The sequence below is a fragment of the Scyliorhinus canicula genome, chromosome 6 (assembly GCF_902713615.1).
Source record: "Scyliorhinus canicula chromosome 6, sScyCan1.1, whole genome shotgun sequence".
Classification (NCBI taxonomy): domain Eukaryota; kingdom Metazoa; phylum Chordata; class Chondrichthyes; order Carcharhiniformes; family Scyliorhinidae; genus Scyliorhinus; species Scyliorhinus canicula.
In genome coordinates, this window is record NC_052151.1 from 180,987,166 (window position 1) to 181,000,320 (window position 13,155).

A 13,155-nucleotide genomic window follows, 5' to 3' on the forward strand; every position below is an offset into this window, starting at 1 on the left:
TCGGGTTCTGGTCAGGTGCGCTCTGTGCAGCACTTTAAACTGCATGAGGCTTAGCATTGCACAGGAGGAGGTGGAGTTGGCCCTACTTAGTGCTTCGCTACAGAGTCCCTACCCTACCTCCGTCCCTATTTCATCTCCCCATTTGTTTTGCCCCATCTAGTGGTGTTCTCGCCCTTTCTAAAAGTCATTTCCTATTTCCATACTGTCTGCGTCCAACAGTTCCTCCAGCATTGTCTCTCAGGGCCCTAGGGTATCTCGTTGTCTTCTTGCGGAGAAGGGTTTTGATCTGTAAATGTTGGGCTCCTGTCCGTTCGGTAGCTTAAGTCTCTCCGTCAGCTCGTCCAAGGTTACAAGTCTGTTCCCAGTGTAGAAGTCCCTAATCACTAGTGCCCCCTGTCCTGTCTCCATCTTTTGAAGGTGGTGTCTAGCATGGCTGGTGGGAATTTGTGGTTACCGCAGATGAGGGCCATGGTGGACACCTCGATTGTCTCATCTGGTTCCAAGTTTTTAGTGTTGTTACTACCACTGGGCTGGACTTGCCGGAAGTGATGGGAGCGCTGTCGTGGCTAGGGCTCGGAGGGTCGTTCCCATGCAGGAGGACTCTTCCATCTTCACCCATTCCTTGCTCGGCTCTCTTACCCTTCCCCTCACTCTCTCGGTTGTGGTTCAGTGGTGCTATTGCAAGTTTGGAAGGGCCAGGCCGTCCACGCACCTTCACTTCTGCAGTGTAGTCTTGGAGATTCTCGGATTCTTCCCTTCCCCAAATAAATGCCATAATCATTTCATCTATTCTTTGGAAAAAAGCCTTGGGGATGAAGATTGGTATGGATCAAAACAGGAAGAGGAACCTTGGCAGTACATTCATCTTGATCATCTGCACTCTCCCTGCCAGGAAAGCCCATCTCTGCAGGTCCTTTTTAACTTCCTCTGCCAGACTGGTCAGATTCCACTTGTGGATCCATGTCCAGTCGTGGGCTATCTGAGTCCCCAGTTAGCAGAATTTGCTTTGGGCTAGTTTAAATGGTAGATCCACCAGCTCCATCCCTCCCCTGTTCAGGTTCACCGGGAATACCTCACATTTGCCCAGGTTGAGTGTGTAACCCGTGAAGGCCCCAAACTCTTCCAGGAGTTTCATGATTTCCTTCAAGTCATTTTGCGGGTACAAGATGTTAGGAATAGTTCGTCCGCAGAGTGAGACTCTGTGCTTTCTGCCTCCTCTTCGGATGCCCTTCCAGCCTCTCACGTCTAGCAGGGCGATCGTCAGGGGTTCAATTGCCAGAGCGAACAAGAGCGGGGTCTGCTTTGTGCCTCTGTGCAGCTGGAAGTATTCAGATCTGGTGGTGTTGGTCCGAAACTCGCCTTGGGGGCTTTGTACAGGAATTTCACCCACGGGGTGCACCCTGTCCCTAGCCCAAACCGCTCCAGTACCTCTATGAGGTACTTCCATTTGACTCGGTCGAAGGCATGTTCTGCGTCCAGGGAGACGATCACTTGTGGTGCTCTCTCCTGAATGGGGTCAGCATCACATTCAGTAGCCGTCTGATGTTCGCAGTTAGCTGCCTACCCTTGAAAAGCATCTCTGGCCCTCTGCAACCACCTCTGCTTCGCAGTTCTCCAGTCTCTTGGCCAGGACTTTCGCATCTACGTTAATTAGCGAAATGGGTCTGTACAATCCATATTCCATCGGGTCTTTGTCTTTTTTTGGCTATCAATGATATGGTGGCCTATGTAGTGTAGGCAGCAAAGTGCCCCTTGCTAGTGAGTCTGCGAACATCTCATTTTCTCTCCTGTGGGCACAAGGCAAGAGCTGGTGCAAATTTTTTATAGAGGTCTGCCGGGAACCCGTCAGGTCCCGGAGCCTTTCCCACCTACATGGAGCTGATTCTCTCCATGACCTCCCCAGTCTTAATTGTACTTCTATTGATCCATGACTGGCATGTTCAGTTGTCGAGGAACTGTTTAATCCTCCAGTCTCCTTCGGGGGCTCGGAGGTGTACAATCCCTGGCAGAAGGCCTCAAATTCTTGGTTGACCTTTTTTTGGTTCAGTTACCAGACTGCCTCTGCTGTCCTGTACCTGGGCTATTTGCCTCATGGCTGCCTGCTGTCTCAGCTGGTGAGCCAGCAGGCGGCCAGCCTTTTCTCCGTGCTCATAAAAGGTCCCCCATGCCTAACGGGGTTGGTGCACCTCCTTCCTGGTGGATAACAGATTAAAGTCCACCTGTAGCTTTTTCCTCTCCGCCAGAAGCTCTCTGGCCAGGGCCTCGGAGTATCGACCTCCAGGATGGAGACGATTAGTTGCTGTCTAGCAACCCTCACTTCCCTGTACCTATGTTCTTTGTAGGCTATAATCTCTCCCCTAATCACCGCCTTCAGTGCCTCGCAGAACATGGAAGGTGAGACTTCCCCATTCTGGTTGTTAGTGATGTACTCGCCTATGGCCTGTCATGTTTTCTGACAGAAGACCTTGTCGGCCAAGAGGTCCGTGTTCAACCTCCACGTGCACCTTGGGCACGTCCCGTCTCCAAACTCACATCCATGTAATGTGGAGCATGGTCGGAGATGACTATTGCGGAGTAGTCCGTTCTTCCTATTTTTGGAAGCACTAATCCCTCACTGCAAAGAAGTCGATATGGTTGTGTACTGGTGAGAAGAACGAGAATTACCTCTCGCCGGAATGTAGGAACTGCCATGGGTCCACTGCCCCATCTGCTCCATGAATGCTCCCAGTTCCCTAGCCGTGCCTGCCTTTTTCCCTGTTCTGGGATCGGTCCGTCAGTGGTTACCCCCCCCCCCCCACCAAAATTAGTCGGTGTGGCGATGTCCGGGATTTCCACCATGGTCTTCTTATGAAATCCATGTCATCCCAGTAGGTGGGTACACGTTTACTAGGACTATCAGTGCCCCGTCTAGGGCACCACTGACCATGACGTAGCTTTGACAAAGGGTCATCTGGACTCAAAACATTAGCTCCTTTCTCTCCTTACAGATGCTGCCAGACCTGCTGAGATTTTCCAGCATTTTCTCTTTTGGTTCCAGTTCTTTTTCCCATTTTCCTCCTCTGCTTCGTCCTCAACGCTGCCTTGTCTTCCCCTTGTCCAGACCATTCATCTGTACAAACTTGACCGCCTCTGCTGGGCTGTTGAAATAATGTTCCTAGTTTTCGAACGTGACCCAGAGCCTGGCTGGGAACACCATTCCAAATTTCGCTTTTGTACAGGGCCGATTTCGCCTGCTTGAACTCGGCATGTGCGTTGCCAGGTCTGCCCCAATGTCCTGGTAGACTCGTATTCTATGTCCTTCTCAGCTGCTTGCCTTCGTCTGCCTTGCCCACCAGAGGATCTTCTCCTGTTATCAATGTTATTTGGTAATTATTGCTCTTGGCTGTTCCCCCGCCTTGGGCTTCGGTCAGAGTGATCTGTGTGCCCTGTTGATCTCCGGTGGTTTGGGGAAGCTGTCCCTCCCGACTAGATTGCCCAGCATCTGAGCCACATAGTCCGTCGGGTCCCTGCCCTCGATCCCATCTGGCCGGCCCACGATACGGATATATTTGGTCGAGACTAATTCACCTGGTCCTCAACCTTCCCCTTCTGGCTCCCCTAGGTTGCCACAATCTTCTAATTTCGGCCACCAGAGCGACAATCTTGTCACTCTGGGCCGTCAATGCCTTTTCCAGCTCTAGGATCGCCTTCTCCTGAGCTTCCAGTTTCTTCCCCATTCCATCGTCCATGGCGACCAATGCCTCCGTCACTGCCACCTTGACTGCCCACCTGAATCTCCACTTAATTCGCCTCTCTTATCGCCATCAATTCTGTCATCAGGAATATCTTCCATCCATCTCCAGGGTGGAGGTGGCGTTGGTCAGGTCGTCGGTCTCCCTCTCGCTGGGATGGCCGGGGATCTCCACCAACTCTCGGGGCAGCAGGGTAGCAGGGGCAGCAGGGTAGCATGGTGGTTAGCACAAATGCTTCACAGCTCCAGGGTCCCAGGTTCGATTCCCGGCTGGGTCACTGTCTGTGTGAAGTCTGCACGTCCTCCCCCTGTGTGCGTGGGTTTCCTCCGGGTGCTCCGGTTTCCTCCCACAGTCCAAAGATGTGCGGGTTAGGTGGATTGGCCATGATAAATTGCCCGTAGTGTCCTAATAAAAGTAAGGTTAAGGGGGGGTTGTTGGGTTACGGGTATAGGGCGGATACGTGGGTTTGAGTAGGGTGATCATGGCTCGGCACAACATTGAGGGCCGAAGGGCCTGTTCTGTGCTGTACTGTTCTATGTTCTATGTTCTCTCACCCGCTGGTCTTAGCCTTTTCCTCGGCTTCTATCTTCTCTGTGGCCTCCCGAGCTCCCATTCCCTGGCACGTTGTACCTATTCTCTCCCTTTCTTATTTGTGGGTGAAATAAGTCCAATTTTTCAGGCTCGTTTCGACTAAAAGTGCCTATTTGGTTGTATTCTGGTGCTACTACTCAGCACATCACCATCATCGGAAGTCCCAACATTCCCAATAGTGAGGAGGTGCTGCACTGTTGGAGGTGTCATCGTTCAGATGAGGTGAAATGAGACCCTGCCTGTCATCAGATGAATATGAAGATTCCCACAATCATTATTTTGAAGACGAGCAAAGGAGTTCTCCCTAGTGAACTGTCCAATATTTATCCCTCAATTAACATCACTGAAATAAAAATGATTTTGTTGTTGTCACATGGCTGTTTCTTGGATCTTGCTGTGTACAAATTAGCTGCCTATTTTTTTGATTAAACTTCAAAAATACTTAATTGATTGTAAAGTCCTGCGGTCATGAAAAATGTAAAATACAAGTCTTTCTTTCTTCCGATGCAGCCAATAGCAGCGATAGTGAAGAGATGTCTGGGGGTGAAAATCCAGTTAAATCAGTTCAAGTGAAAAAGAGTTCCTCCATGGTATCACCAGGCATTAACTCTCTGCCAGGGAACATGTCTACTGTCAAAGTACTGGCTCCTGGAAAGTCTCCAAGGAATGGAGAGAAAGATTCTGCACAGGAGCATAGCAGCAGGTCATCCAGAACCTATAAATGGAGTATTCAGATGGGTGAGTTTGTCCCCATTTGACAAAATGTTTCTGTTATATAAGGTGGAAAATCCAGGAAATGTAAACTGAACTTTCTACCCTTCCTTCCCTCCCAAAAACTGTAACTCTCATCAGGTCTGCTATTGCAAGAACTCTCACCTCCTCCAATCCCAAGAGCCTAGAGGTGAGTACCCAAGGCCCACTCTGCTTAGTCCTAGCAGACAGAGATGGGAACTTGGGTCTGTGGCATCCAGTGGGGCATAATGGTAGAGCATTGCTCCACCGCTCACTCCATATTTTACCAGTCATTTTGGTTAGATTATGAATCAAGCCAAGGACCTGTCCGGCCACAAATGGGTCTACATTGTGGACACAATAAATCTGCTGAATATGAAACCAGTGAAGGCACATCCACTTCCTGTGCTGCTCACCATACAAGACGGTTTGATAGTACAAAACTTGGGTAATTACAGGGATAAGCTGGAATATCTTTCATAACCCTACATACAGAGGTATATGGATAAATCTCCTGCAGTAATTTATACAAGGGCAGCAGGGAGCAGCACGGTGGCGCAGTGGGTTAGCCCTGTTGCCTCACGGCGCCGAGGTTCCAAGTTCGATCCGGGCTCTGGGTCACTGTGTGGAGTTTGCACGTTCTCCCCGTGTTTGCGTGAGTTTCGCCCCCACAACCCAAAGATGTGCAGGGTAGGTGGATTGGCCACGCTAAATTGCCCCTTAATTGGAAAATATGAATTGGGTACTCTAGATTTATAAACAAAAAATACAAGAGCAGCACGGTAGCTTGGTGGCTAGCACAGTTGCTTCACAGCTCCAGGGTCCCAGGTTAGATTCCCGGCTGGGTCACTCTCTGTGCGGAGTCTGAACGTTCTCCCCGTGTACAACACCCCTGACCATTGTGTAGACTGCACATCAGCAGGTATACTTTTGGGGAAAATAGGCTCTCCCTTGATTTGTGGACTTGTATCCCAGTGGGACATAGGTTGACTTTATTTGTAATAGAAACACGCCTTTTGAGTCACTGCAAATTTGTTCTTGCTTTCCAGTTCATCTGAACAAAATATGCCGACAAAACAATTGGCAGAATCTTTATTTTTCAAATGCTGTTCACTGTTCTGATAAATGGGCAGCACGGTAGCTCGTGGGCAGCACGGTAGCATAGTGGTTAGCACAATTGCTTCACAGCTCCAGGGTCCCAGCTTTGATTCCCGGCTTGGGTCACTGTCTGTGCGGAGTCTGCACGTCCTCCCCGTGTGTGCGTGGGTTTCCTCCAGGTGATCCTGTTTAGAACAGTACAGCACAGAACAGGCCCTTCGGCCCTCAATGTTGTGCTGAGCAATGATCACCCTACTTAGAACATACTTAAACCCACATTACCCGTAACCCAACAATCCCCCCATTAACCTTACACTACGGGCAATTTAGCATGGCCAATCCACCTAACCCGCACATCTTTGGACTGTGGGAGGAAACCGGAGCACCCGGAGGAAACCCACGCACACACAGGGAGGACGTGCAGACTCCACACAGACAGTGGCCCAGCCGGGAATCGAACCTGGGACCCTGGAGCTGTGAAGCATTGATGCTAACCACCATGCTACCGTGAGGCCCCCGGTCCAAAGATGTGCAGGTTCAGTGGATTGGCCATGTTAAATTGCCCTGTGTCCAAAATTGCCCTTAGTGTTGGGTGGGGTTACTGGGTTATGGGGGTGGGGTGGGGGTGTGGGCTTGGTCGGGGTGCTCTTTCCAAGAGCCGGTGCAGACCCGATGGGCCGAATGGCCTCCTTCTGCACTGTAAATTCTATGAAATTGCTATTTCCATTCAATTGTTTTTAATCAGTTTTGAATTCTGGCTTATTTCTATGTCTCCTTCGATCCCCATCTCTTCAGATGCCTGTCAGCTCAGATTTAAAGTTCCAGGTGTTTACACCATACTATGTGCTGAGCAACTGGGTTTTGAAGACTCGTATTCACTCAAGACATCCCCTCCAAACAGGGTGCTGCTGACCCCAACAATTAGGTTTGCCTGTGAAAAGGGGATGTTGGTGCAGGTTGGACTTTGTTGCCATAAGTTGTCAACAATGATGACTGTGATCCACCCAAACCCCATCCCCTTCCTGATCGTTCATAGAATCAGAGAATTTACAGTGCAGAAGGAGGCCATTTGGCCCATCAAGTCTAAACCGGCTCTTGTAAAGAGCACCCTACTGAAGCCCACACCTCCACCCTATCCCGGCAACGCAGTAACCCCACCTAACCTTTTTTGGACACTAAGGGGCAATCCACTTAACCAGAACATCTTTGAACTGTGGGAGGAAACCGGAGCACCCGGAGGAAACCCACGCAGACACAGGGAGAACATGCAAACTCTGCACAGACGGTGACCCGTTCGGGAATCTAACCTGGGACCCTGGAGCTGTGAAGCAACAGTGTTAACCGCTGTGCCGCCAACATCGGCTCCCAGTCCGGTAAAGTTTTGATTTTTAAAATTGTCACTTTTGTTTTCAAAACTCCATGGCTTTGCCTCTCCCTATCCCTGTACCCACCTGCAGCTCTACAACCATCCAAGATCTCCAGTGCTCCTCCAATTTTGATATTTCATGCATTGGGCGGCAGGGTAGCACAGTGGTTAGCACAGCCGCTTCACAGCACCAAGGTCCCAGGTTCAATTCCAGGCCTTTCTCTGCATTTATGACACTCCTCATAGATTGCAAATTGTGCATGATAATGCTCCTGTGGAGCATCTTGGAATGCTTAAAGGTGCTGTATAAATGTAAATTGTTGTTGAGAGGTTGAAGTACATTAAGACGTTCAAACAAAACATGCTACAAGCAAGTGGAGCTTGATGAGATCATCCAATTATCAGTCATTGTTTTAAAAACTCTGCTTTATAGCTGATGTTGAAAACATGAACGGTGTGGAACGCATTGCTTTCCTTCAAGAGAAGCTGCAAGAAGTCCGGCGACATTACATCTCCCTAAAATCAGAGGTGGCCTCCATCGACAGAAGAAGAAAGCGCATGAAAAAGAAGGACCGCGATAGTAAGTTCACCGCTACTTTTGCACTTCCTTATTCATGTTTTAAAAATTTGTTCTGTTATTCCACTGGCATCATTTGATTCGAAGGTGCTCTTGCTACCCCCCTCTTCTTCCTGCTGTTTAAAATCTACCTTTTTGACCAAGCTGTTTGTCATGTCTCCTATTATTTCATGTGACTCTGTGTTAAATTTTGTCTGATTATGCCCCTGTGAAATACTTTACTGTGTTAAAGACATTGGCCGGAATTCTCCTTGGCCCCTACCAGCGTGTTTGATGGCGGGCACATTGGGAGAATATGGTGAAAGGGCCAGAAATCGGTTTCATGCCAGCGTGAATTTACAGTGGGATCTTCTGCTGATGCCTGCCACGCTGGTTGGAAAACTGACTAGACACTGGTATGAACCTTATTAGCATCCTGTTAATAGGATGCAGTTGAAGGCCCAACCACTCCCACGCCAGATTCTCTGCCGTGCCAGTGGGAAAACGCCCATGAAACACGTTCATAGAACGGGGTGCACAGGTGTCAGGAATTATCTGAACAATACCTGGGGCTTCCTCCGGAATTCGGGATGAAGGTCGCCCTGGAATCTGGAACACCGCAGCATTGGTCGGGGCAGATTGGATGTCCTGGAGGACGTCATCTTTCCTTCTCAGAATTTTCCTGGATATCCATCTTCATTTTCAGGAGGTCCAGCTTCTTTTTTCAATGGTGGGTCAGTGATATTGGATGCCTTTTTTAAAAAAATATTTTATTGGAGGCATTTTCAAATTTATACATAACAAAACAGAAAAACAAAAACCAACAAACAGCAAAAACATCCTTACCCACCTTCCAAAATTCACCCCCTCACACTACCCGTGTTGGGTGCCTTTTCAATATGGCCGGCAGACTGCACACCATCCAAGCCCACCCCACCACTGAATATGGCTAGAAACACCCAGATGCATAATTAATTAGGTTGGGAGCGAAAGATATGGCGTGTTTTCCTGATGGTTGCTGCAGCGTTCCATTCCATGTATCCGTCCCCCCACCCCCACAACACTTGGTCTAGAAATGGGAGAATTCCACCAATTGTATAAATTTAACTTGTTGTTGCTAATAGAATCACAGAAATGACAGCACTGAAAGAGAATGTTTGACCCATATTGCCTGCGCGAGAACTAGCTCTTTACTGAGAGCTGCGTGATTCCCCATGGTTACAGTAAACTTCAAAGAATAACGAAGCCAGGAGCGGAAATGGGAACACTGGGAGGTGGCCCCAAGGATTGCTAGTGAGAGGGAATCTGTGTACCCGAGTGAGGATTAGTGCAACAGGGACCTGATAAGGGAGAAAAAAAACTTACATTGGTCATCTGTTTTTTAGTGATGTTGGTAGAGGGATGGATATTGGCCAGGGCACCAGAGATTACTCCTCTGCTTTTCAAAATAGTACTGTGAAATCCTTCCATCCACCCACAGGCAGAGGGAACCTCTGTTTAACATCTCATTCAAAAGACAGCACCTTGAGCAGTGCAGTGCTCCCTCAACATTTCCTGGTCTATCCTCTCGAGCATGTACAAGATCCCGGAACTAATTCTGGCCTGTATTTATCCTTCTACCAACACTACTGAAAAAAGATCGTCTGACCATTAACACAATGCCTGTTTATAGGAGCTGGGTGTGTACAAATTGGCTGCTGCGTTTCCTACATTACATCAATCATCAATGACTAGAGAAGTACTTCCTTGGCTACAAAGCACTTGAAGTCCTGAGCTCATAAAGGGCATGGTATAAATGCAAATATTTCCATTCCAGCTGATGTTTGTAATTTAATTTGGGAATTTTCCCATCCGTTTCATTTTTCTCCTTTTCTGTTATCCACAGCAAATGCCTCTGTGACAACGGCCTCTTCTTCTTCCTCGCCTTCATCCAGCTCCATCACAGCTGCTGTCATGCTAACACTGGCTGACCCATCCGTATCCAACTCATCACAGAATGGGCTGTCGGTGGAATGTAGGTGATGAAAGGACCTCCCAACGCACAGTGCACTTAAATGGCTCCCGGGGCTACTTGTATTTTAATTTTTATTATTTTAATTATTTTTTTTTAAAAAGAGACGCTGGATAGAGGCACAAAGAAAAAATATGAAATGGGAAAAAAAGAATTCAGCTAACATTATACAGTACTCCACAAGAAAAACTACTTCTCAGCAAAACTAACGTAGCACTTAAGTGCACTTTCATGAAGATGAAGAAGTACAATGAAGTGTTCTGTCGGAGCAATAACTAATTTCAGTCTCTCTGGGAATTGTGCAACTGTTGATGGGTGGGCCTTACCATTATTATTTTTATTTGGGTGGTGGTGGAGGGGGGAGGGGAGATGGGGCAGGAAGGGACTTCCGCCTCTGTTCCTTGCCTGAAGATTTTGTACGTGGCATACCATTTCACTGGGCAGATTTTAACCAGCTCCGGCAGCGTACTTGTGGGCTTGAACCTTTTCCCTCCCCTTTTCCATTTGAAGGCGGACCATTTGACGATCTCTAGTATTGATTTAGTTCTCTTTTATCGCACAAGCTTGCTGTTTCTTAAATGAATTTTAATGTTTTTAAACAACAACAAAAAAAAGGAGATTGCTTGCAGCATTATTTTGTGTAACACAAGCACAGGTAATTCAAAGACTACAGCGGGCAGTGAGTGCTGGAACAGAGTGCTTTTGGCATCGGCCTTCATTCAGTGTGTAACCAAAATGCATACGAGATTCCTTCCTGATTACTGCCTTGTGTTTACAGGTTCGGATCTAGGGGAAAGGTTACTGTGAGTTTTCCCTGACGTGTTAAGTTGGAGAGGAAACCTATTTTGTCATTTTTATATAAAGTCATTGATATTTTTTCTTTAATTTTGATACAGAACATTTCGTCAAAAAAGAGAGAAAATAGCTAACAAAATCTGTAAAAAAAAAACTTTAAAAAAAATCTGTGTAAAATGAACATTGTACTCGCCAGCCTAAAAGATATATTTATTCTAGGGAAATAATGACAAGTTCTATTTTTGTGGGGGTTTTCTTTCTTCATTGTAAATGAAAGGAGATTTTTTTTTTTCCTGAAAGCATATAAAATAACTTGGTTCCCAATGCTCCATTTTATGATTAGTGAGGCAGGTCAGAAGCAGCCTTCAGACACATCCAGGCTGTGTGGCGACTGCCAACCTGTGCTCTTTTGAGATCTGCTGTGATTATTGAGGTGGCATTGGTGGATTTGAAATCAAGATACACAGTACACAGCCACGCCCTGGAATAAACAGAACAAAACTTTTTGCCCAGATTTTTATGTTGTATGTAAACAATGAGTCTGTTATTTGTCTGATACATGTGATTCCCATTACTTTTTCTAAAGCCTTTTGTATATTTAGAACACCCCATCCCCCACCCCTCCCTTGAAGTTGTATTTAAAGGGCAGTGCTGTTGATGCACTGCATGTCTCTGTACAGAGTGTTTCACTGTTTTTATGGTAATTTTGGTGTATCTCGATTCAAAGTTAGCATGTTGCTTTCTATCTTTTTTAAAAGGTATCAAAAAGTGTGAGAGAGGGTGCGCGTCTCTTCACAAGAGCTGCCAGATGGTTTTATGTTTGTAGCTGTTGAGTTTCATTCGCCTCTCAATTAACACAAGATCTTTGTAGGAAAAACCTATTTGTTTGGTCTGTGTAGCTTGTGCTCTTTAAAATAATTTTTGACAACAGTTACAGAAAATTTTGACCCTGTACATGACTGTGGGACCTTTGTTTGACAGCTCAATGTACTTTAAAAAGAACTTATTGAAAGTTATATAATATTTATTAGATTCCAGACAAGGTTGGAAATTATGTAATTTATTGTAAAGAAAAAAGTAAGCAAATTCAAAGGCTTCCATTTGAAATAAAATGCCATAGTTTGTGAACATGTTTTCTTTCCAGCGCACCCAAACTTTTTTGTTTTAGCTCAATAAATGTGTTGAGTAAATGAGGTTTTAATAGTTACCATGTCACTGTTTGGCTTGTACAACTGTTCCCACAATTTATTCAGGGAGGGTGTCACTGAAACAAGCATCACAATTCCTACTCCCATCTCCAACATCCCTGCCCAGTCAAACAGCCTTTATACCCTAACAGCCCATTTGTAGTATATCCATAAAATATTCAAAGAATATGGAGGGAAAATTTTAAATTATTTTTTCTCTCGGGTCTTGCTTTCAGCAGTGAAGGTGATTGACCTCAAATTCCTGGAGCAATTCTGGAGGGTTGGCAACCCTTCCCCAATCAAGTCTTCAAACACCACTATCCTCACAAAGCTACCAGCCCAATCTACAGATATCTCTTTTCTTGCAAGGTACACATCCTTGCCATCTCTCCTGCATCTCCCCATTTAAAGCTCTCCAATCAGATTGAAACTGCAACAAAAAAAATTTGAAAATTTCAAGACTGAGATTGATTTGATTTTTGTAGGGTCAGAGTTAGAGAACCAAGGCAGGTAGATGGAGTTACAATGCAAAGGAAGTGTGATTAAATCAAATGGTAGGACAGGCTCTGGGAGATAAATGGCCTCCTCTTGTTCTGAAGAAAGGGCCCCAGGTCAAACCACACACAACATTCTCGGATTGTCTGTGCTGTCGTTCGTATGACCAATCACACCACCCGTATTCAACACTTTGCCACAGGCAGGCTTGTTCTCACTTTGTTCTGCACCTTTTCCTTCTGAGTCCTCCTTCTCATTGTCTACATACCACACCTTGGTCAGCTTTCACTTGTATGCTGATGTCGCCCAGCTCTGGTTCCACATCAGCTCTCTCAACCCTCCATTGCCTTGTGTTGCTTTACTGCCCCTCCAACATCCACCGTTGAATGAGCCACAATTCCTCCCAGCTAAACATTGGGAAGACTAAAACTAATGTCTGTAGCCATCACTATAAATTCTGTTCCCTCACCACTGATTCCATTCCTCTCCTTGAACTCTGGGCAGGATTCTCTGGCCGCATCCGCCCGGCGACCGGAGAATCCCACCCGAGGTCAATGGATTTCCCCATTGTCCGTGGCTCGCACATGGCGTTC

The 13,155-nt window shown here is 46.7% G+C and overlaps 1 protein-coding gene across 3 annotated transcripts in view; it reads left to right on the top strand.

The window, feature by feature from the left end:
• The window catches only part of arid4b (AT-rich interaction domain 4B), a 239,950-nt gene extending 227,876 nt beyond the window's left edge, over nt 1-12,074 (top strand). For all 3 annotated transcript variants that reach the window (XM_038800563.1, XM_038800565.1, XM_038800564.1), the window contains 3 exons: nt 4,833-5,060; nt 7,952-8,098; nt 9,960-12,074. In XM_038800563.1, coding sequence (XP_038656491.1) covers nt 4,833-5,060; nt 7,952-8,098; nt 9,960-10,096 — 512 coding nt within the window. In that variant the 3' untranslated portion in view covers nt 10,097-12,074. The remainder of the gene's footprint in view (nt 1-4,832; nt 5,061-7,951; nt 8,099-9,959) is intronic.
• The last annotated feature ends 1,081 nt before the right edge of the window (nt 12,075-13,155 follow it).